Here is a 26537-nt window from a genome sequence, read left to right on the forward strand (position 1 = left end):
TGTTTCTGATTGTTGTGAATTGTTTGATTGTTGTGAATTGTTTCTGATTGTTGTGAATTGTTTCTGATTGTTGTGAAGTTTCTGATTGTGGTGAATTGTTTCTGATTATTGTGAATTGTTTCTGATTGTTGTAAATTGTTTCTGATTGTTGTGAATTGTTTCTGATTGTTGTGAATTGTTTCTGATTGTTGTGAAGTTTCTGATTGTGGTGAATTGTTTCTGATTATTGTGAATTGTTTCTGATTGTTGTGAATTGTTTCTGATTGTTGTGAATTGTTTCTGATTGTTGTGAATTGTTTCTGATTGTGGTGAATTGTTTCTGATTGTGGTGAATTGTTTCTGATTGTTGTGAACTGTTTCTGATTGTGGTGAATTGTTTCTGATTGGTGTGAATTGTTTGATTTTTGTGAATTGTTTCTGATTGTTGTGAATTGTTTCTGATTGTGGTGAATTGTTTCTGATTGTTGTGAATTGTTTCTGATTGTTATGAATTGTTTCTGATTGTTGTGAATTGTTTCTGATTGTTGTGAATTGTTTCTGATTGTTGTGAATTGTTTCTGATTGTTGTGAATTGTTTGATTGTTGTGAACTCTTTCTTTAAATGATATTGTGCTTTTTTTTATTCTTGATGTTACCATGATATTATTACCATGAGAAGTATGCACTAAACCCACAAGGGTCATACATCATGTCAGTTTGCTGGTCAGAATAAATCAGCCTGACTCTTGTCTTGACATGGTCAGAATAAATCAGCCTGGCTCTTGTCTTGACGTCGTCAGAATAAATCAGCCTGACTCTTGTCTTGACATGGTCAGAATAAATCAGCCTGGCTCTTGTCTTGACGTGGTCAGAATAAATCAGCCTGACTCTTGTCTTGACGTGGTCAGAATAAATCAGCCTGACTCTTGTCTTGACGTCGTCAGAATAAATCAGCCTGACTCTTGTCTTGACGTGGTGAGAATAAATCAGCCTGACTCTTGTCTTGACGTGGTCAGAATAAATCAGCCTGACTCTTGTCTTGACGTCGTCAGAATAAATCGGCCTGACTCTTGTCTTGACGTGGTCAGAATAAATCAGCCTGACTTGTCTTGACGTGGTCAGAATAAATCAGCCTGACTCTTGTCTTGACGTGGTCAGAATAAATCAGCCTGACTCTTGTCTTGACGTGGTCAGAATAAATCAGCCTGACTCTTTTCTTGACGTCGTCAGAATAAATCAGCCTGACTCTTGTCTTGACGTCGTCAGAATAAATCAGCCTGACTCTTGTCTTGACGTCGTCAGAATAAATCAGCCTGACTTGTCTTGACGTCGTCAGAATAAATCTGCCTGACTCTTGTCTTGACGTCGTCAGAATAAATCAGCCTGACTCTTGTCTTGACGTCGTCAGAATAAATCAGCCTGACTCTTGTCTTGACGTGGTCAGAATAAATCAGCCTGACTCTTGTCTTGACGTGGTCAGAATAAATCAGCCTGACTTGTCTTGACGTGGTCAGAATAAATCAGCCTGACTCTTGTCTTGACGTCGTCAGAATAAATCAGCCTGACTCTTGTCTTGACGTCGTCAGAATAAATCAGCCTGACTCTTGTCTTGACGTCGTCAGAATAAATCAGCCTGACTCTTGTCTTGACGTCGTCAGAATAAATCAGCCTGACTCTTGTCTTGACGTCGTCAGAATAAATCAGCCTGACTTGTCTTGACGTGGTCAGAATAAATCAGCCTGACTCTTGTCTTGACGTCGTCAGAATAAATCAGCCTGACTCTTGTCTTGACGTCGTCAGAATAAATCAGCCTGACTCTTGTCTTGACGTCGTCAGAATAAATCAGCCTGACTCTTGTCTTGACGTGGTCAGAATAAATCAGCCTGACTCTTGTCTTGTCGTCAGAATAAATCAGCCTGACTCTTGTCTTGACGTCGTCAGAATAAATCAGCCTGACTCTTGTCTTGACGTCGTCAGAATAAATCAGCCTGACTCTTGTCTTGACGTCGTCAGAATAAATCAGCCTGACTTGTCTTGACGTCGTCAGAATAGATCAGCCTGACTCTTGTCTTGTCGTCGTCAGAATAAATCAGCCTGACTCTTGTCTTGACGTCGTCAGAATAAATCAGCCTGACTTGTCTTGACGTCGTCAGAATAAATCAGCCTGACTTGTCTTGACGTCGTCAGAATAAATCAGCCTGACTCTTGTCTTGATGTCGTCAGAATAAATCAGCCTGACTTGTCTTGACGTGGTCAGAAGAATAAACCAAATTTTAATTTCAGTGCCAGACTGTGCTTCTCATTTTTTTCCTCAGAGACAGAGAAGTGTGTGTGTGAGTGTGCTGGAGTACGAGTCTGGAGGAGGAGGCGTGGATGTGGAGGATCTAGCTCCGGGTACCTACACCTGGAGAGTGAGGGTCAGGTCCAGGGCTGGCTACGGACCTTACACTCGCCCGGCCTCTTTCATTGTTCAAGTCAGTAACAATGACTCATTACGACTTTATAGAGCAAGTGAATGAATGAGTCATCATTCGTGTGGATATGTGATATTTCGTGCAGATATCTGATATTTCATGCATATATGTGATATTTCGTGCAAATATGTGATATTTCATGCAGATGTATGATATTTCGTGCAGATATCTGATATTTCGTGCAGATATCTGATATTTCATGCATATATGTGATATTTCGTGCAAATATGTGATATTTCATGCAGATGTATGATATTTCGTGCAGATATGTGATATTTCGTGCAGATATGTGATATTTCATGGAGATATGTGATATTTCATGGAGATATGTGATATTTCGTGTGTATACGTTTAAATTCGTGTAGATGTGATATTTCGTATGGATATGTGATATTTCGTATGGATATGTAATATTTCGTATGGATATGTAATATTTCGTATGGATATGTGATATTTCGTATGGATATGTGATATTTCGTATAGATATGTGGTACCTCGTGTGTGTAATTTATACTTATGTGTCTGTGTTCCCCAGGATAGGCAGGTGGTGAAGGATGGTGGTGCAGTGTGGTGGGTGAGTGTGGTGGTGGTGGTGACGGTGGTGTGCAGTGTGGTGGTGATGGTGTGGTGGTGGTGGTGGTGGTGGTGGAGGCGCTCCAGGATCAACTCCATCCCCTCCATTCTTGACCAGGTGGATGTCAATCCCTTCTACCGGGGTGAGTATCGCTCAACCAGCTGAACATGTTAGACCATGGCAGGAAACAAAAGAGCAGGAAGACATAATAACCCAGACACAGGAGAGAGAAACTTACCACGATGTTACGGTGGTAGTAGTAGTAGAAGTAGTAGTAGTAGTAGTAGTATTAGTAGTAGTAGTAATAGTAGTAGTAGTAGTAGTAGTAGTAGTAGTAGTAATAGTAGTAGTAGTAGTAATAGTAGTAGTAGTAGTAATAGTAGTAGTAGTAATAGTAGTAGTAGTAGTAGCAGTAGTAGTAGTAGCAGCAGCAGCTAGTAGGGGGAGTAGTGGTAGTTTCACAAAACAGAAAGGGGGAGCAAAGCAAGGCAATAGTAGTAGTAGTAGTAGTCTGGACAAATGTGGTACAGTAGGGCCCCGTTTATACAGCAGGTTAGGTTCCGAGTTACTGTAGGACCCCACTTATACAGCAGGTTAGGTTCTGTGCTACTGTAGGGTCCCACTTATACAGCAGGTTAGGTTCTGTGCTACTGTAGGGTCCCACTTATACAGCAGGTTAGGTTCTGTGCTACTGTAGGGTCCCACTTATACAGCAGGTTAGGTTCTGTGCTACTGTAGGGTCCCACTTATACAGCAGGTTAGGTTCTGTGCTACTATAGGGCCCACTTATACAGGAGGTTAGGTTCTGTGCTACTGTAGGGCCCACTTATACAGCAGGTTAGGTTCTGTGCTACTGTAGGGTCCCACTTATACAGCAGGTTAGGTTCTGTGCTACTGTAGGGTCCCACTTATACAGCAGGTTAGGTTCTGTGCTACTGTAGGGTCCCACTTATACAGCAGGTTAGGTTCTGTGCTACTGTAGGGTCCCACTTATACAGCAGGTTAGGTTCTGTGCTACTGTAGGGTCCCACTTATACAGCAGGTTAGGTTCTGTGCTACTGTAGGGTCCCACTTATACAGGAGGTTAGGTTCTGTGCTGTAGGGCCCACTTATACAGGAGGTTAGGTTCTGTGCTACTGTAGGGTCCCACTTATACAGGAGGTTAGGTTCTGTGCTGTAGGGCCCACTTATACAGGAGGTTAGGTTCTGTGCTACTGTAGGGCCCACTTATACAGGAGGTTAGGTTCTGTGCTACTGTAGGGCCCACTTATACAGCAGGTTAAGTTCTGTGCTACTGTAGGGTCCCACTTATACAGCAGGTTAGGTTCTGTGCTACTGTAGGGTCCCACTTATACAGCAGGTTAGGTTCTGTGCTACTGTAGGGTCCCACTTATACAGCAGGTTAGGTTCTGTGCTACTGTAGGGTCCCACTTATACAGCAGGTTAGGTTCTGTGCTACTGTAGGGTCCCACTTATACAGCAGGTTAGGTTCTGTGCTACTGTAGGGTCCCACTTATACAGCAGGTTAGGTTCTGTGCTACTGTAGGGTCCCACTTATACAGCAGGTTAGGTTCTGTGCTACTGTAGGGTCCCACTTATACAGCAGGTTAGGTTCTGTGCTACTGTAGGGTCCCACTTATACAGCAGGTTAGGTTCTGTGCTACTGTAGGGTCCCACTTATACAGCAGGTTAGGTTCTGTGCTACTGTAGGGCCCACTTATACAGGAGGTTAGGTTCTGTGCTACTGTAGGGCCCACTTATACAGCAGGTTAGGTTCTGTGCTACTGTAGGGTCCCACTTATACAGCAGGTTAGGTTCTGTGCTACTGTAGGGTCCCACTTATACAGCAGGTTAGGTTCTGTGCTACTGTAGGGTCCCACTTATACAGCAGGTTAGGTTCTGTGCTACTGTAGGGTCCCACTTATACAGCAGGTTAGGTTCTGTGCTACTGTAGGGTCCCACTTATACAGCAGGTTAGGTTCTGTGCTACTGTAGGGTCCCACTTATACAGCAGGTTAGGTTCTGTGCTGTAGGGCCCACTTATACAGGAGGTTAGGTTCTGTGCTACTGTAGGGTCCCACTTATACAGGAGGTTAGGTTCTGTGCTGTAGGGCCCACTTATACAGGAGGTTAGGTTCTGTGCTACTGTAGGGCCCACTTATACAGGAGGTTAGGTTCTGTGCTACTGTAGGGCCCACTTATACAGGAGGTTAGGTTCTGTGCTACTGTAGGGCCCACTTATACAGCAGGTTAAGTTCTGTGCTACTGTAGGGTCCCACTTATACAGCAGGTTAGGTTCTGTGCTACTGTAGGGTCCCACTTATACAGCAGGTTAGGTTCTGTGCTACTGTAGGGTCCCACTTATACAGCAGGTTAGGTTCTGTGCTACTGTAGGGTCCCACTTATACAGCAGGTTAGGTTCTGTGCTACTGTAGGGTCCCACTTATACAGCAGGTTAGGTTCTGTGCTACTGTAGGGTCCCACTTATACAGCAGGTTAGGTTCTGTGCTACTGTAGGGTCCCACTTATACAGCAGGTTAGGTTCTGTGCTACTGTAGGGTCCCACTTATACAGCAGGTTAGGTTCTGTGCTACTGTAGGGTCCCACTTATACAGCAGGTTAGGTTCTGTGCTACTGTAGGGTCCCACTTATACAGCAGGTTAGGTTCTGTGCTACTGTAGGGCCCACTTATACAGGAGGTTAGGTTCTGTGCTACTGTAGGGCCCACTTATACAGCAGGTTAGGTTCTGTGCTACTGTAGGGTCCCACTTATACAGCAGGTTAGGTTCTGTGCTACTGTAGGGTCCCACTTATACAGCAGGTTAGGTTCTGTGCTACTGTAGGGTCCCACTTATACAGCAGGTTAGGTTCTGTGCTACTGTAGGGTCCCACTTATACAGCAGGTTAGGTTCTGTGCTACTGTAGGGTCCCACTTATACAGCAGGTTAGGTTCTGTGCTACTGTAGGGTCCCACTTATACAGCAGGTTAGGTTCTGTGCTGTAGGGCCCACTTATACAGGAGGTTAGGTTCTGTGCTACTGTAGGGTCCCACTTATACAGGAGGTTAGGTTCTGTGCTGTAGGGCCCACTTATACAGGAGGTTAGGTTCTGTGCTACTGTAGGGCCCACTTATACAGGAGGTTAGGTTCTGTGCTACTGTAGGGCCCACTTATACAGCAGGTTAGGTTCTGTGCTACTGTAGGGTCCCACTTATACAGCAGGTTAGGTTCTGTGCTACTGTAGGGTCCCACTTATACAGCAGGTTAGGTTCTGTGCTACTGTAGGGTCCCACTTATACAGCAGGTTAGGTTCTGTGCTACTGTAGGGTCCCACTTATACAGCAGGTTAGGTTCTGTGCTACTGTAGGGTCCCACTTATACAGCAGGTTAGGTTCTGTGCTACTGTAGGGTCCCACTTATACAGCAGGTTAGGTTCTGTGCTACTGTAGGGTCCCACTTATACAGCAGGTTAGGTTCTGTGCTACTGTAGGGTCCCACTTATACAGGAGGTTAGGTTCTGTGCTGTAGGGCCCACTTATACAGGAGGTTAGGTTCTGTGCTACTGTAGGGTCCCACTTATACAGGAGGTTAGGTTCTGTGCTGTAGGGCCCACTTATACAGGAGGTTAGGTTCTGTGCTACTGTAGGGCCCACTTATACAGGAGGTTAGGTTCTGTGCTACTGTAGGGTCCCACTTATACAGGAGGTTAGGTTCTGTGCTGTAGGGCCCACTTATACAGGAGGTAAGGTTCTGTGCTACTGTAGGGCCCACTTATACAGGAGGTTAGGTTCTGTGCTGTAGGGCCCACTTATACAGCAGGTTAGGTTCTGTGCTACTGTAGGGCCCACTTATACAGGAGGTTAGGTTCTGTGCTACTGTAGGGCCCACTTATACAGCAGGTTAGGTTCTGTGCTACTGTAGGGTCCCACTTATACAGCAGGTTAGGTTCTGTGCTACTGTAGGGTCCCACTTATACAGCAGGTTAGGTTCTGTGCTACTGTAGGGTCCCACTTATACAGCAGGTTAGGTTCTGTGCTACTGTAGGGTCCCACTTATACAGCAGGTTAGGTTCTGTGCTACTGTAGGGTCCCACTTATACAGCAGGTTAGGTTCTGTGCTACTGTAGGGTCCCACTTATACAGCAGGTTAGGTTCTGTGCTACTGTAGGGTCCCACTTATACAGCAGGTTAGGTTCTGTGCTACTGTAGGGTCCCACTTATACAGCAGGTTAGGTTCTGTGCTACTGTAGGGTCCCACTTATACAGCAGGTTAGGTTCTGTGCTACTGTAGGGCCCACTTATACAGGAGGTTAGGTTCTGTGCTACTGTAGGGCCCACTTATACAGCAGGTTAGGTTCTGTGCTACTGTAGGGTCCCACTTATACAGCAGGTTAGGTTCTGTGCTACTGTAGGGTCCCACTTATACAGCAGGTTAGGTTCTGTGCTACTGTAGGGTCCCACTTATACAGCAGGTTAGGTTCTGTGCTACTGTAGGGTCCCACTTATACAGCAGGTTAGGTTCTGTGCTACTGTAGGGTCCCACTTATACAGCAGGTTAGGTTCTGTGCTACTGTAGGGTCCCACTTATACAGGAGGTTAGGTTCTGTGCTGTAGGGCCCACTTATACAGGAGGTTAGGTTCTGTGCTACTGTAGGGTCCCACTTATACAGGAGGTTAGGTTCTGTGCTGTAGGGCCCACTTATACAGGAGGTTAGGTTCTGTGCTACTGTAGGGCCCACTTATACAGGAGGTTAGGTTCTGTGCTACTGTAGGGCCCACTTATACAGCAGGTTAGGTTCTGTGCTACTGTAGGGTCCCACTTATACAGCAGGTTAGGTTCTGTGCTACTGTAGGGTCCCACTTATACAGGAGGTTAGGTTCTGTGCTGTAGGGCCCACTTATACAGGAGGTTAGGTTCTGTGCTACTGTAGGGTCCCACTTATACAGGAGGTTAGGTTCTGTGCTGTAGGGCCCACTTATACAGCAGGTTAGGTTCTGTGCTACTGTAGGGCCTCGCTTATACAGCAGGTTAGGTTCCAGGCTACCACTGTAAAGCAAAAATCGCCGTAAAGTGAAACACAACCTTTTCTCCATTTTCAAATGTATATAAAAATCTGATAACATGTTTACACTATCACATATTAAGTGAGCAATAGAACTTGGCCTAAAAAATGCACACAGTACACACATTACTTACCTTAAAATATTTTCGCCTTTAGCTTATAGTTAGTGGTGTATATATTTATTGTAGGAAGTCTGAATAAATTAAGAATGAATATAATTGAAAACAGCTGTATTAGCGAAACGCCGTAAAGCGAAGCGCCGTAAAGCGAAGCGCCGTAAAGCGAAGCGTCGTAAAGCGGGGCCTGAATGTACTTTGAATAATTTTTTTAGAAAAGAGATAAGTTGATAAATGAGACACTTGTGCAGCATTTATCTTTATTCTGGAAATGTTTTGCCAGCCAGTGACTTTCTCAGTCCACTGTGAGGCGAAATGTTTTCCTAAGAAAGATACCCAAACCCTGCACAAGTGTTAAGCTTATCAAAGTGGTACTGTCTGAAGGCCTATGGCAGGGGCAGGCCTATGGTGGGGCAGGCCTATGACAGGGGCAGGCCTATGGCAGGGATAGTCCTATGACTGTCCAGTGGCCCTTGCCGGTGCCATGATATTATAAGATACTAGTGTACACAATTCTGTAAAAGGTGGGCGAAGAATAGTCTTGGGGGCAGAGATAGTCTTGGGGGCAGAGAGAGAGAGATTTTTTCCTAGCTTAAACTACGATTCATTTTTTCGCATTAGCCTAGTTAAAAATAGTCTTATTTTTCCTAGTTAAAATTGTGATTTTTTTGTGTGTGTGTATTTTCCGTATCTAGAAGTGTAACTGTTTTCACCTCTCCGTAGCTAGAATTGTGTTTTTATAAATTCTAGCTAAGATTGTAACTTTCTATCGCACTTGCCACTGTTGACAGAAGGTTTCGCACCCTCGGAGATGTTCCGCGAGGAGTTCATCCTGTGGCGAGACGACCTGACGGTGCGGCCACAGACACTGCTAGGACACGGCTACTTCGGCAAGGTCCTAGCTGGGGAGCTGAGGACCGCTGGGACAGTGGCTAGGAGCGTGGCAGTGAAGACCCACAGTGATGCAGCCTCCACTGAGGAGGTGGTGCAGTTCCTCAGGGAAGCGGCAGTGATGCAGTGAGTGCTAAACTTAAGTGCTAAACCCACAAGGGTGGTACAGCTGCAGTGATAGATCAAGTAACGGGTCGAGGTTCGAACCCACGTCAGACGAGCCCTATTACTCACAGGATAGTGCGCTAACCGCTCGGCCAGCTGGCTCTAAGATTAATCCAACTAGGGTGGTTAGCATGGGCCCCTCACTGTGACCACTAATCCGTTCCATGGTTCGTTTACAGAAGTGTTATTACGATTTCGTAAGTACTGATAGACTATTGTTTATACAGCCATATGCTACTGGTCTAGTCCGCTCCACTACATAATATATAACATAGGTTGGTTAGTGGGGTTTAAAGCCTGTCGACTACACGAGGGTCAAGGATGCATGTAACCTGTACACTACCAGTCAAGAATACTTTAATCAATAAAATTGAAATAAAGTAATCTCAGTGTATATACACTGAGATACACTCACCTCTCAGTGTATATACACTGAGATACACTCACCTCTCAGTGTATATACACTGAGATACACTCACCTCTCAGTGTATATACACTGAGATACACTCACCTCTCAGTGCATATACACTGAGATACACTCACCTCTCAGTGTATATACACTGAGATACACTCACCTCTGTGTATATACACTGAGATACACTCACATGTCAATGTATATACACTGAGATACACTCACCTCTCAGTGTATATACACTGAGATACACTCGCATGTCAGTGTATATACACTGAGATACACTCACCTCTCAGTGTATATACACTGAGATACACTCACCTCTCAGTGTATATACAATGAGATACACTCACATGTCAGTGTATATACACTGAGATACACTCACATGTCAGTGTATATACACTGAGATACACTCACCTCTCAGTGTATATACACTGAGATCCACTCACCTCTCAGTGTATATACACTGAGATACACTCACCTCTCAGTGTATATACACTGAGATACACTCACATCTCAGTGAATATACACTGAGATACACATACCTCTCACTGTATACACACTAAGATACACTCGCCTCTCAGTGTATATACACTGAGATACATTCACCTGTCAGTGTATATACACTGAGATACTCACCTCTCAGTGTATATACACTGAGATACACTCACCTCTCAGTGTATATACACTGAGATACACTCACATCTCAGTGAATATACACTGAGATACACATACCTCTCACTGTATACACACTAAGATACACTCGCCTCTCAGTGTATATACACTGAGATACACTCACCTCTCAGTGTATATACACTGAGATACACTCACCTCTCAGTGTATATACACTGAGATACACTCACATGTCAGTGTATATACACTGAGATACACTCACCTCTCAGTGTATATACACTGAGATACACACACCTCTCAGTGTACATACACTGAGATACACACACCTCTCAGTGTATACACACTGAGATACACTCACCTCTCAGTGTATATACACTGAGATATACTCACCTCTCAGTGTATATACACTGAGATACACTCACTTCTCAGTGTATACACAGAGATACACTCACCCGTTAGTATATATAAACTGATACACTCACCCCTTAGTATATATAAACTGATACACTCACCTCTCAGTGTATATACACTGAGATGTACTCACCTCTCAGTGTATATACACTAAGATACACTTCACCTCTCAGTGTATATACACCAAGATATACTCACCTCTCAGTGTATATACACCAAGATATACTCACCTCTCAGTGTATATACAATGAGACACACTTACCTCTCAGTGTATATACACTGAGACACACTTACCTCTCAGTGTATATACACTGAGATACGCTTACCTCTCAGTGTATATACACTGACAGATTTGTAGATGAATGGTTCAGAGAACCGACATGTTGATAAATTAGACACATGTGCAACTCTTGGGTATCTTTATTGAGGAAACGTTTCGCCACACAGTGGCTTCATCAGTCCATACAAAGGAGAATCTTGAAGAACAGGAGGAGAATGAGGTAATCAGTCCCTCAACCTTGAGTCGATGTGGTCAGTCCATCAATCTTGAATAGAATACGGCATACGTGCGGAGGAGCTTATAAACCGTTGGCAGGAGAGGTGCAGCAGTCATAGGTGGTGTCACATTTGTTCAATGTGGAAGTAGGTCGTGCCCAAGAATTAGGCAAGCGAAGAATTCCCTTGCCTAATGTGACACCACCTATGACTGCTGCACCTCTCTTACCAACGGTTTATAAGCTCCTCCGAACGTATGCCGTATTCTATTCAAGATTGATGGACTGACCACATCGACTCAAGGTTGAGGGACTGATTACCTCATTCTCCTCCTGTTCTTCAAGATTCTCCTTTGTATGGACTGATGAAGCCACTGTGTGGCGAAACGTTTCCTCAATAAAGATACCCAAGAGTTGCACATGTGTCTAATTTATCATACACTTAGATACACTCACCTCTCAGTGTATATACACTGAGATACACTCACCTCTCAGTGTATATACACTGAGATACACTCACCTCTCAGTGTATATACACTGAGATACACTCACCTCTCAGTGTATATACACTGAGATACACTCACCTCTCAGTGTACATACACTGAGATACACTCACCTCTCAGTGTATATACACTGAGATACACTCACCTCTCAGTGTATATACACTGAGATACACTCACCTCTCAGTGTATATACACTGAGATACACTCACCTCTCAGTGTATATACACTGAGATACACTCACCTCTCAGTGTATATACACTGAGATACACTCACCTCTCAGTGTATATACACTGAGATACACTTACCTCTCAGTGTATATACACTAAGATACTCACCTCTCAGTGTATATACACTGAGATACACTTACCTCTCAGTGTATATACACTAAGATACTCACCTCTCAGTGTATATACACTGAGATACACTTACCTCTCAGTGTATATACACTAAGATACTCACCTCTCAGTGTATATACACTGAGATACACTCACCTCTCAGTGTATATACACTGAGATATACTTACCTCTCAGTGTATATACACCAAGATATACTCACCTCTCAGTGTATATACACTGAGATACACTCACCTCTCAGTGTATATACACTGAGATATACTTACCTCTCAGTGTATATACACCAAGATATACTCACCTCTCAGTGTATATACACTGAGATACACTCACCTCTCAGTGTATATACACCAAGATATACTCACCTCTCAGTGTATATACACTGAGATACACTCACCTCTCAGTGTATATACACTGAGATATACTTACCTCTCAGTGTATATACACTGAGATACACTCACCTCTCAGTGTATATACACTGAGATATACTTACCTCTCAGTGTATATACACTGAGATACACTCACCTCTCAGTGTATATACACTGAGATATACTTACCTCTCAGTGTATATACACTGAGATACACTCACCTCTCAGTGTATATACACCAAGATATACTCACCTCTCAGTGTATATACACTGAGATACACTCACCTCTCAGTGTATATACACCAAGATATACTTACCTCTCAGTGTATATACACTAAGATACTCACCTCTCAGTGTATATGCACTGAGATATACTTACCTCTCAGTGTATATACACTGATAAACAACACACTAAAACTATCAAAATTTGCTAAACTTTACCACAGATATATCAGTCAAAAATATTCACACCATCGCCGGATTTCCATCAGTTACTCTGCGTTTTTACGCTTTTTTTGCGTAATCAACAGTTATTAGTATGCTGCTGTTGTAATTGTAAACATCTGACCTCTGGCGTACGTACGTAAATCATTACCATTGTTTAATCTTACAACGAAGAGTTGGTGTAATTTTATGGTTACAATATAGTCTTTCGTTATACAGATGATTACGTTCCTAGAAAGCGTTAAATTCGCAAGGGTCATGCAGTTCCGTGGAGGCGGGCAGGGTAATGATGAGAGGTGTTGAGGGTAGGTCAGTGGCTGCAAGTCTGCTGTTACACTTGTATATACACTTGGTATATCTACGAAAGCACGCTAAACTCTTATGGGTGTATATTCCAGGTATTTCCCCACTTGAATATTGTTATATATTCACTGCCATTTTTTCTCTTATCTGTATAATGTTCAGGTGACGAGATTGTCTATATCTGTCACTCTGTTTACCACTGATCTGTGTATGTGTGTGTGTGTGTGTGTGTTGTGTGTGTGTGTGTGCTGGTGTGTGTGTGTATGCTGGTGTGTGTGTGTGTGTGTGTGTGTGTGTGTGTGTGTGTGTGTGTCAGAGAGAGAAAGAGAGTGTCTCTCATACTGTCAATGTCTTGACAGGAACATTCTCTGTCTTGACAGGAACCATCTTTCTCATCCTTGACAGGAACAATCTTTCTTATCCTTGACAGGAACCATCTTTCTCATCCTTGACAGGAACAATCTTTCTTATCCTTGACAGGAACAATCTTTCTTATCCTTGACAGGAACCATCTTTCTCATCCTTCACAATAACCATCTTTCTCATCCTTGACAGGGATATAGAGTGCCATCACGTGGTTCGCCTGCTAGGTGTAGTAGGGGACTACGCCCCCGTCTACGTGGTTATGGAACTAATGGAGCAAGGTGACCTCAGAACCTACCTCAAGAACCACAGAGGTGACCTCTCAAACCAGGTGAGGTTAGGTGACTTACTAGGTGCTGATGACCCCAGCAGGTGAGGTTAGGTGACGTACTAGGTGCTGATGGTTACAGCAGGTGAGGTTAGGTGACGTACTAAGTACTGATGATCCCAGCAGGTGAGGTTAGGTGACATACAAGGTGTTGACGGTCCCAGCAGATGAGGGTAGGTGACGCACTAGGTACTCCAAATGGCCCAATCGGGCCACTTGGAGCACGTAGTAGCGGAGGCTCGATCCTCTGTCTAGTAACTGCGAGACATGTCATGTATCAGTTGCAAGACGTGCTTAAACTGCATACTGGAAGGTGAGGCCCACTAGACGATAGCATAGTGGTACTGGACGATGGTAAAGGTGTTAGTGAAGCAATGGTGGTGTTGCAATCAGAGTTTTGGGAAGATAGTGACTGTAATAGGTGGTTGTGGTGCACAAGATAACATGGTGGTGGTGTTATAGGTGGTGGTGGTGCACAAGATAACATGGTGGTGGTGTTATAGGTGGTGGTGGTGCACAAGATAACATGGTGGTGGTGTTATAGGTGGTGGTGGTGCACAAGATAACATGGTGGTGGTGTTATAGGTGGTGGTGGTGCACAAGATAACATGGTGGTGGTGTTATAGGTGGTGGTGGTGCACAAGATAAAATGGTGGTGTTACAGGCGTTGGTGGTGCTACAGGTGATAGTGGCGAACAAGATAACACGGTGGTATTACAGGTGGTGATAACATCATGTTATTAGCATCACTCTTGGTGATAACAGGATTTGATCGGTACTACAAGGGAGAGAGATAAGACATGACAGCAGACGTTGCACATGTACTTGTAGAAATAAAGATTATTATTATTATTATTATTATTATTATTATACATAAGTGGGACTTACACATGAGCCGTATTATCAAAGCTTATTCATAGGAGTCATTGAAAATGGATTGGTCAAATATTTTTGCTAGAAGGTTTAGGCTTGAGAATGGCCTGCCAAGTATGAGACAGTAGGCCTGCTGCAGTGTTCCTCCTTTCTTACGTTCTTACAACCTTGGCGTTACAGAAAGTGTTGGAGATGGCAGCAGAGGCAGCAGACGGGATGACGTACCTGGCCTGGAAGAGGCTGGTTCACAGGGACCTGGCAGCCAGGAACTGCATGCTAGACCAGACACTCACACTCAAAATCGGGGACTTCGGCCTCTCCAGGAGCCTCCATTCTAACTACTACAGGAAGGGTGAGGCCCAGTTGCTACTTGGTAACCGCAGATTAAGAGATTAATTGGGTTTGAAACCTATCGGCTATGCGAAGGTCATCAAGGCTCCTAGCACCCATGTCTTTAATCGAGATGAATATACTTTGATCTCTTAGTGAGTAAAGTTAGCTCTAAGTGTATTTAGGCTGAGAGATATACACCTCTCGGTGTATACATGTATCCTGTATCGGTGTATACGGTGTATCCTGTCATCGTAACTATGGAGAAGTGCTAAATCCGTAACGGTCATAAGGGTTTAGCGTATGGAGAATAATCAGGTCTGAAGTAAGAGTACAAGAAGACTGAAGGCTCTTACAGGCAGTGAATTATTATTATTATAATCAAGGGGGAAGCGCTAAACCCGGAGGATTATACAGCGCCTGGGGGGGGGATGTGGAAGGCATTCAGGCTTAATTCGGGGAACTGGAGCACAGATCCAATTCCCTAAATCAAGAGCCCCTCACCAACATCAAGGAACCTTCCATGAGGGGTGTTACAGGCAGTGAAGGTCTGGACGCTGTCCCAGGGCTGGACGCTGTCCCAGGGCTGGACGCTGTCCCAGGGCTGGACGCTGTCCCAGGGCTGGACGCTGTCCCAGGGCTGGACGCTGTCCCAGGGCTGGACGCTGTCCTAGGGCTGGACGCTGTCCCAGGGCTGGACGCTGTCCCAGGGCTGGACGCTGTCCCAGGGCTGGACACTGTCCCAGGGCTGGACGCTGTCCCAGGGCTGGACGCTGTCCCAGGGCTGGACGCTGTCCCAGGGCTGGACGCTGTCCCAGGGCTGGACACTGCCCCTGGAATGGACGCTGCCCCAACATTCCTATTCCTCCTACTCTCCACTGTCTATTTTATCTCTTCCTATTATACCTAATATACAGTGCTAAACCCTCCTGGCTCATTCAGCCCATAGGAATGAAAGCTTGATCCTCCGTTCACCCAGTTTGTGACTTCTGTTTGTAACACAAATTTTCAACCATCTATGGACAGAGGGCCGCGCCATGATGCCAGTTCGATGGATGGCGCCAGAAAGTCTCCAGTTCAGTGTATACAACAGCCAGAGTGACGTCTGGAGCTACGGTGTCCTCTTGTGGGAGATGACCACCAGGGGCGTCAGACCTTACAAGGTAGGTCACCATACCCTGTGGGGGGTCCTCATACCCTGTGAGGGCTCACCTTACCCCGTGGGTCGCCTTACCAAGATACCTTTCTAAACAGAACCCTTGTAATGAATCCTTATTCAATTATTATTGCTTCCATGAGGTATCTTAATTTAAAAACGTTTCGCGCACCAGTGTCTCTATCAAAGAGGTGACTAAACATCGAGACAGCAGAGTCAGCGGACAGTACAGATTATTATTATAATCAAGGGAGAAGCGCTAAACCCGGAGGATTATACAGCGCCTGGGGGGGGGTATGTGGAAGGCATTCAGGCTTAATTCGGGGAACTGGAGCACAGATCCAATTCCCTAAATCAAGAGCCCCTCACCAACATCAAGGAACCTTCCTTGAGGGGGGACAGTACAGAACTTTGGGTGGGAGGAGGATAGAAGGCACTTACGTTCTATCCAGGAAATGGGAGGATAGATCCAGTTCGTTGGATGAAAATAGATTCATAGGTAGGAAAAGGTGTGCCTACCTATCCATCGGTTGGTAGCGCACTCAGTTCACACACTAAGTGTCCGTGTTCGATCCCCGGTACGGGTGGAAACAGGACGTGTTTCCTCAGGACTCCTGCTGTCTATGTTCACCTAGCAGTAAGTAGGTACCTGTGTGTTAGTCGACTAACACTCAGGTACCTACCGAGCTTGTGTCCTTGTACCGAGTTTGTGTCCTTGTAAATGTACCGAGTCTGTGTCCTTGTAAATGTACCGAGTCTGTGTCCTTGTACATGTACCGAGTCTGTGTCCTTGTACATGTACCGAGTCTGTGTCCTTGTACATGTACCGAGTCTGTGTCCTTGTACATGTACCGAGTCTGTGTCCTTGTACATGTACCGAGTCTGTGTCCTTGTACATGTACCGAGTCTTTGTCCTTGTACATGTACCGAGTGTGTGTCCTTGTACATGTACCGAGTCTGTGTCCTTGTACATGTACCGAGTCTGTGTCCTTGTACATGTACCGAGTCTGTGTCCTTGTACATGTACCGAGTGTGTGTCCTTGTACATGTACCGAGTCTGTGTCCTTGTACATGTACCGAGTCTGTGTCCTTGTACATGTACCGAGTCTGTGTCCTTGTACATGTACCGAGTGTGTGTCCTTGTACATGTACCGAGTCTGTGTCCTTGTACATGTACCGAGTCTGTGTCCTTGTACATGTACCGAGTCTGTGTCCTTGTACATGTACCGAGTGTGTGTCCTTGTACATGTACCGAGTCTGTGTCCTTGTACATGTACCGAGTCTGTGTCCTTGTACATGTACCGAGTCTGTGTCCTCCAGAACAACACCAACGACGAGGTAGTACGCCTGGTGGTAGAGCAGCGACTGACACTGCCTCACCCCCTGGACTGTCCTCCAGCACTGCTCAGTATAATGCAACGCTGTTGGAATTACGACCCCGCCAGCAGACCTTCCTTCAGCGTCATCACTGCCTTCCTTCTCAAGGTGAGGTCACTCACAATTCTCCCTCGCAAGCGTGTATTTCCATTACTACCATTTACCTTTACTAATCATTATTAAAATCATAATCAGACAAACGGGAAAACATTGTTTCTTCCTGTAGTCTACAAACTGCAGTTGACATTAATGAACTATTGTTAATCCACAATAGAAAGGCACTATCATGCGTGTACGTTTCGGGCAGACTAATCCTAGTACTCACAGACTACTTAAGCCTAGACAAAAGTTATTAAGTGGTAACTTATAAGTATGAAACGCTAAACCCACTAGGGTCTTAACTTTATTGAGTTATCCTGTTAGAATCAATAATATCAGCATCAAAGCAATAAGGAATTACCTGAAAGATTTGACAAATAACGTCTCGATCTCACCACCTCTGACAGAAGATGGAAATAAATGGTAGAAAATACTGTCACGACAGAAAGAAATAGATACAACTGCAGTACAATGCGATTCTTTATTGACAACGTTTCGCCCACACAGTGAGCTTTATCAAGTCACAAATAGATCTACCAGGGTGAAGATTACATGAGTATATATAGTGTGGAGAGTCAGGTGGAGAACGCTGGGTAGATTGTTTCTGAAAATCAGATTATTATTATTATAATCAAGGGGGAAGCGCTAAACCCGGAGGATTATACAGCGCCTGGGGGGGGGGATGTGGAGGGCATTCAGGCTTAATTCGGGGAACTGGAGCACAGATCCAATTCCCTAAATCAAGAGCCCCTCACCAACATCAAGGAACCTTCCTTGAGGGGCCTCTGAAAATCAGAAACAGAAGGGATTCACAGGTAAGGACCCACTAGGGGCGAGGGGGAAGTGGGGGATAGTTGAAGAATATGTGGGAGAGAGGAAAAGAATAAAGAAAAAGGAAAAGAGTAGAGGCTAAACCCAACCGCAGGGCATTGTAAAACTTTAATAGGGCATTGTAATGGTCATGTGACACTGCATGTGCTGCTACTTTCTGTCTCCCGCCCAAACGACACTTGGCAAGCCGCTCCACTCAACTGCACAGAGAACGATCCTCCACGACAATGGCAGTTTAAGGAGAGTTGGAGAGATAAAGGATAGATAAAGCAAAGATGGTAATTGCTTTAGGATATTATAGCGTGAAAAGTGCAAGAAAAGGAGCAGGAAGAGTGCAAGAGAAGAGCAAGATTGCTGGAAAAAATTAAGCGTATCGAGGAGGAGAAACAGAGTCGTAAAGAGCTCTGAAGAGACTGACAAGATTGTAAGGTCGTCTGAAAGAGTGATCAAGGTAAGAAGTCCAGTAGTCGTGGTGTGTCTCAAGTCTGTCAAGTTGTCTGTCGCAGAGTGTTTTCCAGAACACATTCAAAGCTGGTATGCCAGTCCTGAGGTGGAGTGACTCGTTTGTGGCATAGTCATGCCACCTCACTCTCAGCACCCAGCGCAATGCCAGGTTCTGGGTACGTTGTAGCTTCCGTGCATTAGTTTTAGCTGCCAGTGTTAAGGCAAGGGTAGTGTAAGTGATGAGAGGCCTGATGATTGCTGTGTATAAGTGAAGCTTGGTGGCAGGACGTGCACCTCTCAGTTTACAGAGCTGTGAGAGTGCAATCCAAGCAACAGCTGTTTTGGAAGTGATGTGTTGTGTCATACATAACCTGGAGTCAAGGGTAACTCCTGGAACTACTGCAGAAAAAGTTCATGATATGGGTGTTCGTGAAGTACTGGTTTTGAATTCAACAGTGAGTAGGGATGCCACATTTTTTATCGAAAAACGTATCTGAGACGGAGCTGCACGACACTTACGTCTATTCATGAGTGTAACAGTGTAACAGTGTAACAGTGTAACAGCTTAACAGTGTAACAGTGTAACAGTATAACAGTGTAACCACCTCATAATTTATTATTCCTCAAATATTAAAGTTTCACACTAATTACTAAAAGTATTGATTTTTTTCTAAAAGTTGGCCAGTCCATAAGTCACAAGTGTTGGTAATTTCTGTCAGCATGTGAGTGTGGAGTATGGAGAGAGATTCCAGCAAGTGTCAGCCTTCCACAGCCTCGCCTCTCAAACCACCAGGTCAGCAGTGTTCCTCTCTATTATACTGTAATATTTGCTCTGAAGTGCCAATCCTGTAAGGGTTATGCAGCACCTTGGATCAAGATGTCTTCGTAGCTTACAGACAGCTTCAAGGCAGTAGCAATTTACAAAAAAATAATCATTTAAAAGTATATGGGTTTAAAATATAGTTTAAGATTGTTTTTCGTGCCATTAACTGCTGACCCATTACATCCATTTGTATGTTATTATTTTAACTACGTAAGAAGAAATGCATAACTTGTTTGTTGGGAAATTTGGGAATGTGTTTCTTGGTCTAGATCAGCTCTGGAGGTCCGGCCAGTGGAGCTTCTGGTCATCTGACCGACACCTTCACCTGGCTTACCAATACAACCAGTGAATAAAACAATGAAATTCGTAAACGCGTGAAATTAACAGTGTCACTGTTGACATTTATAAAGACGTGGAACTAAGAGTGTCATTGTGATCCCTCCAGCAGGGAGAGTGTAAGAGGAGGCTCCGTCAGTAGCCAGTGTCTGCACACTGCCAGTGACGATGATCTTCACAACGTGGATCCTCTCACCATTACTTCAGACCTCAGCCACGACAGTAAGCTCACATGTGCAATGTCAATGTTTAAATTATCATGCAATGTAGTGATGAAGGAAGATGGTGTCATGGTATATATAGTGTTGGAAGATGTGATTCCTCACTGAGGTTATCAGGAAGTGCAGTATATTGTGTTTTACACAAAGATTTCGGCCAAATTCGTAAATATGCACATTGTTTATAAAATACGAGTGTTAGATGTTACCCTCATGCTGAGTTGGTCTTCCCCAATGGAAATAAGTCACTTTTTCTGACTTTTTTTAGGGTTATCCCAGGTTCTCTACACATATGCTGCTATGTATGATAATATATGTAACTGTATATATCTGAATAAACTAACTTAACCCTTTAAGGCTTTCAACGCTGCGTTCTTCTCAGCGCAGCTGATGACAATGGCCGACTATAAGCCATGTTACTACCCTGCCCCGGGCACACCACTCAGCCTCTGACATGGTTTCCACCTATTTCTCCTGTATGTTTTGACCTCAAAGAATATTTTTTGACTAAACCTGACTTAGAAACCTCACCTAACCTGATTTTTTAGCCATATCCTGCTAAATGAGTCACTAATATGTTTAAATTTAAAGAGTTCTGAAGATGGCTGCTATTTTTTCCTGCAGGTAGGCTGAGGCGTCTATGTCGAGGAGTCTTCCTCTAGCAACTCAGTTTTGATTTCCGTCTAAACTGTGGTAAACACTGTGGGCAGTAAATTAATAGTTTCAAGTTCTGAAGGAAGAACTCGTTGAGAAAACCACCCAGGATTTTGTGACTGTATTAGTGTTTGAAGTACAGCATCTGCACACGTCTGGCAACACAGCGATGGAGTGAACGATGCCACTTCGGTGGCAAAATTTAATCAGCACTTAGTATTTAAGGGTCTTTCCTGTTTTATTAATTTAACAAAAATGTATTGAGTTATCGTTCTATTTTCAGTGTGAATCTGAAGGACTCAACAGTGTTAATATAGGCTCAGATATGTTGAATGTTGAGGCGGGTGTTTACATGACTTTTCTCGTCACACCAAGACGTTTTAACATTCAACATTTTATCTAACATTTGAACACCATCTAGCCCTCCATGAACACCATCTAGCCCTCCATGAACACCATCTAGCCCTCCATGAACACCATCTAACCCTCCATGAACACCATCTAGCCCTCCATGAACACCATCTAGCCCTCCATGAACACCATCTAGCCCTCCATGAACACCATCTAGCCCTCCATGAACACCATCTAGCCCTCCATGAACACCATCTAGCCCTCCATGAACACCATCTAGCCCTCCATGAACACCATCTAGCCCTCCATGAACACCATCTAGCCCTCCATGAACACCATCTAGCCCTCCATGAACACCATCTAGCCCTCCATGAACACCATCTAACCCTCCATGAACACCATCTAGCCCTCCATGAACACCATCTAGCCCTCCATGAACACCATCTAGCCCTCCATGAACACCATCTAGCCCTCCATGAACACCATCTAGCCCTCCATGAACACCATCTAGCCCTCCATGAACACCATCTAACCCTCCATGAACACCATCTAACCCTCCATGAACACCATCTAGCCCTCCATGAACACCATCTAACCCTCCATGAACACCATCTAGCCCTCCATGAACACCATCTAGCCCTCCATGAACACCATCTAGCCCTCCATGAACACCATGTAACCCTCCATGAACACCATCTAGCCCTCCATGAACACCATCTAGCCCTCCATGAACACCATCTAGCCCTCCATGAACACCATCTAGCCCTCCATGAACACCATCTAGCCCTCCATGAACACCATCTAGCCCTCCATGAACACCATCTAACCCTCCATGAACACCATCTAGCCCTCCATGAACACCATCTAGCCCTCCATGAACACCATCTAGCCCTCCATGAACACCATCTAGCCCTCCATGAACACCATCTAGCCCTCCATGAACACCATCTAGCCCTCCATGAACACCATCTAGCCCTCCCTGAACACCATCTAGCCCTCCATGAACACCATCTAGCCCTCCATGAACACCATCTAGCCCTCCATGAACACCATCTAGCCCTCCATGAACACCATCTAGCCCTCCATGAACACCATCTAGCCCTCCATGAACACCATCTAGCCCTCCATGAACACCATCTAGCCCTCCATGAACACCATCTAGCCCTCCATGAACACCATCTAGCCCTTCATGAACACCATCTAGCCCTCCATGAACACCATCTAGCCCTCCATGAACACCATCTAGCCCTCCATGAACACCATCTAGCCCTCCATGAACACCATCTAGCCCTCCATGAACACCATTTAACCCTCCATGAACACCATTTAACCCTCCATGAACACCATTTAACCCTCCATGAACACCATTTAACCCTCCATGAACACCATTTAACCCTCCATGAACACCATTTAACCCTCCATGAACACTATCTAACCCTCCATGAACACCAGCTAGCCCTCCATGAACACCATCTAGCCCTCCATGAACACCATCTAGCCCTCCATGAACACCATTTAACCCTCCATGAACACCATTTAACCCTCCATGAACACCATTTAACCCTCCATGAACACCATTTAACCCTCCATGAACACCATTTAACCCTCCATGAACACCATTTAACCCTCCATGAACACCATTTAACCCTCCATGAACACCATTTAACCCTCCATGAACACCATCTAACCCTCCATGAACACCATTTAACCCTCCATGAACACCATTTAACCCTCCATGAACACCATTTAACCCTCCATGAACACCATCTAACCCTCCATGAACACCATCTAACCCTCCATGAACACCATTTAACCCTCCATGAACACCATTTAACCCTCCATGAACACCATTTAACCCTCCATGAACACCATTTAAACCTCCATGAACACCATTTAAACCTCCATGAACACCATTTAACCCTCCATGAACACCATCTAACCCTCCATGAACACCATCTAACCCTCCATGAACACCATTTAACCCTCCATGAACACCATCTAACCCTCCATGACTTTATAGTTACCACTTACTGTTAGTCAAATACTGTTTTGTCTTGCAGGCGCACCGGAGGGAGAGGAGAGTGAGTGGCGGGAGGTACCTCTAAAAGGTCAGTCCCCATGTCACTCTCACCTCTCACCACTACAACTACCAGCAGTCAGTGCCAAGCAACATGCTCCATCATACCACACTAACACCGAGAGGGAGGTAGAGTGTGTGTTTCCCAAACGCCCTACGTGCAAGTGGCCCCTCCAGGGGCACAACACCACCAACCATGTATACACCAACTGCACCTCTGTCGACTTCCTACCTCAGGCAGCACCTTTCTTCACCTCTCAGTCAGTTTTTGATGATGCTATATTTCAGCGTCCCGGACTTCTGGCTAAAAGAGACACGACCACATTCCTCACCACTCTAGGTTGTACTAAGCAACCATACACTACCTCTGATGAAGCTCAGTCTCGTTCAGCTTCAGTCTTCGATATCCTTAGTGACCCGCCTACCCTCAACTGTGCCCCTTCGTCTATTTCTTGTATGAACTCTTCAACGCCATTTCCAGGAGCAACCGTCTCTTTTGAGGGATTTTCTCTTGCCTTGCAGGAGTGTGGCACACAGACCTCAGTCGTGCAGCCATACCAGGCCTCAGCAAACCTCCCAGACACTGCCGTCCATTATACGTCAAGCTCCTCCTCCCCAGAGCCACATTCCTACTCATCAGAGTCTGCTCTCTCTCTCCGAGGATTCCATGACGATCAGTTTCCAATTTGCGAATCCCAGAGTTGCCCAGATACCAGAGTGCTCGAGCAGACAGAACTATTATGTTTGGGTCCAAGTGTACCGCTGCTTTCCTACACCTCCCTCCCATAGCTGCCTTTCCTCCTTGTCCGTCTCGGACAGGACTGCCTTTCTTGACGCATTCCTATACCTCTCTGCCAGAGCTGCCTGCCCCTACACTCCCTACTACTCATGATTACTTCTACAGCCTTCATGGGTACTGTCACCAATCAGTGTACTCCTGCACCTACCTCCAGCAGCGCAGCAGCTTCACCACCCGCACCATAACTGCCCTCTTTATTTTCTCCATCGAAGATGTATATTGTATATCTTCCGTGCTACAAGTGACCTTGCCTCTACCCGACGGCAGCAGCAGCAGTCGTCTCTGTTACGGGACGACAGACGGCGTCGTTGCCTTCACGTCGACCCATGGCGTCGTCTCTCCCTCCCAGGATGCAGAGCACCACAGTTTTTCTTGTTGTTGTAATGTTGTAATAACATTAGTCACATTGATATTCTTCATGAATAACTGAAGCGTATAAAAGTGAGAATAAACCAGAAGCATGTGTGAATACATGTGATAATACTGTTGTATTTAGGGGAAAGCGCTAAACCCACAGGAGGCTCACACAGCGCCTGTGAATGGGAGGTAATCAGATTCGATCCAAGGAAGGAAATGTTAGGTCCACTTACTGGCATTAGAGACCAATCATGCCAGCATCAAGGGCATTCCCTTGATGCTGCAAAGCTCTTAAATCAAGGAATTTTAGCTCCCTAAATCAAAATAGATCACCATGTGTTCTCCAGGCATTGTATAACTTCCCACCGACCACTATAATAAATTAAGGCGAGTCTCTGTGTTAACTGTACTGAAGGGACGGTCACGTGAAGGACGGTCACGTGAAGGGACGGTCACGTGAAGGAAGGGACGGTCACGTGAAGGGACGGTCACGTGAAGGAAGGGACGGTCACGTGAAGGGACGGTCACGTGAAGGGACGGTCACGTGAAGAAAGGGACGGTCACGTGAAGGGACGGTCACGTGAAGGGACGGTCACGTGAAGGGACGGTCACGTGAAGGGACGGTCACGTGAAGGGACGGTCACGTGAAGGGACGGTCACGTGAAGGGACGGTCACGTGAAGGAAGGGACGGTCACGTGAAGGGACGGTCACGTGAAGGGACGGTCACGTGAAGGGACGGTCACGTGAAGGAAGGGACGGTCACGTGAAGGGACGGTCATGTGAAGGGACGGTCACGTGAAGGAAGGGACGGTCACGTGAAGGGACGGTCACGTGAAGGGACGGTCACGTGAAGGGACGGTCACGTAAAGGGACGGTCACGTGAAGGGACGGTCACGTGAAGGGACGGTCACGTGAAGGGACGGTCACGTGAAGGGACGGTCACGTAAAGGGACGGTCACGTGAAGGGACGGTCACGTGTAGGGCCGGTCACGTAAAGGGACGGTCACGTGAAGGGACGGTCACGTGAAGGGACGGTCACGTGAAGGGACGGTCACGTGAAGGGACGGTCACGTGAAGGGACGGTCACGTGAAGGGACGGTCACGTGAAGGGACGGTCACGTGAAGGGACGGTCACGTAAAGGGACGGTCACGTGAAGGGACGGTCACGTAAAGGGACGGTCACGTGAAGGGACGGTCACGTAAAGGGACGGTCACGTAAAGGGACGGTCACGTAAAGGGACGGTCACGTAAAGGGACGGTCACGTAAAGGGACGGTCACGTGAAGGGACGGTCACGTGAAGGAAGAACCACTTGTCAGTATTTTTTAACAATGATTATGTTATATTTAGAGAAATTGCATAAAATATAATATTTAAACTTGTATACATTTTAATCATCTCAAAAAATTCTGATTCAATATTGAGCACAGTTGACCTTAATTGTTTACATATATACAATATTACATATTAATAAATAAATATATGATATATATATATATATATATATATATATATATATATATATATATATATATATATATATATATATATATATATATATATATATGTAGAGAGAGAGAGAGAGAGAGAGTGGAATCTGAAGTAAGCTGGGGTTAGGTTCCTGGTAACGGTATGTTAAGTGAACTGAAGAATATAGAAAAAAAAATTAGGTTATATTCCACACACATCCAAAATAAAGGATTTTTATGTTAAATAATTTTTAAGAATACATCTGTAATTATAGTTTATTGTACTTAGGTGTACATAATTAAAATACAGTACCTGTGGCTAAATAAGGTTAAATAAGATAATTTTACTACCCCTAAATTCTGGTTGCTGGTGGATGGTGATGATGAGATGCATGTGTGGGACTACTGGGTTGAGATGGATAGTTGTGAAGCTTTAGCTGGTGTTGATACAGAGTTGTTAGTAGAGTGTTAGAG

The 26537-nt window shown here is 45.0% G+C and overlaps 1 protein-coding gene across 3 annotated transcripts in view; it reads left to right on the forward strand.

Annotated features, from left to right (window-relative positions):
* Nucleotides 1-25182, forward strand: part of LOC128702400 (insulin-like receptor) — a 191010-nt gene extending 165828 nt beyond the window's left edge. For 2 of the 3 annotated variants that reach the window (XM_070102173.1, XM_070102174.1), the window contains 10 exons: nucleotides 2295-2453; nucleotides 2989-3169; nucleotides 8996-9221; nucleotides 13734-13872; nucleotides 14923-15094; nucleotides 16099-16235; nucleotides 17549-17713; nucleotides 19699-19772; nucleotides 20248-20360; nucleotides 23422-25182. In XM_070102173.1, coding sequence (XP_069958274.1) covers nucleotides 2295-2453; nucleotides 2989-3169; nucleotides 8996-9221; nucleotides 13734-13872; nucleotides 14923-15094; nucleotides 16099-16235; nucleotides 17549-17713; nucleotides 19699-19772; nucleotides 20248-20360; nucleotides 23422-24227 — 2172 coding nt within the window. In that variant the 3' untranslated portion in view covers nucleotides 24228-25182. The remainder of the gene's footprint in view (nucleotides 1-2294; nucleotides 2454-2988; nucleotides 3170-8995; nucleotides 9222-13733; nucleotides 13873-14922; nucleotides 15095-16098; nucleotides 16236-17548; nucleotides 17714-19698; nucleotides 19773-20247; nucleotides 20361-23421) is intronic. The other variant, XM_070102175.1, reaches the window with a different exon arrangement.
* Nucleotides 25183-26537: the final 1355 nt, after the last annotated feature.

The sequence above is a fragment of the Cherax quadricarinatus genome, chromosome 80, assembly GCF_038502225.1.
Source record: "Cherax quadricarinatus isolate ZL_2023a chromosome 80, ASM3850222v1, whole genome shotgun sequence".
NCBI lineage: Eukaryota > Metazoa > Arthropoda > Malacostraca > Decapoda > Parastacidae > Cherax > Cherax quadricarinatus.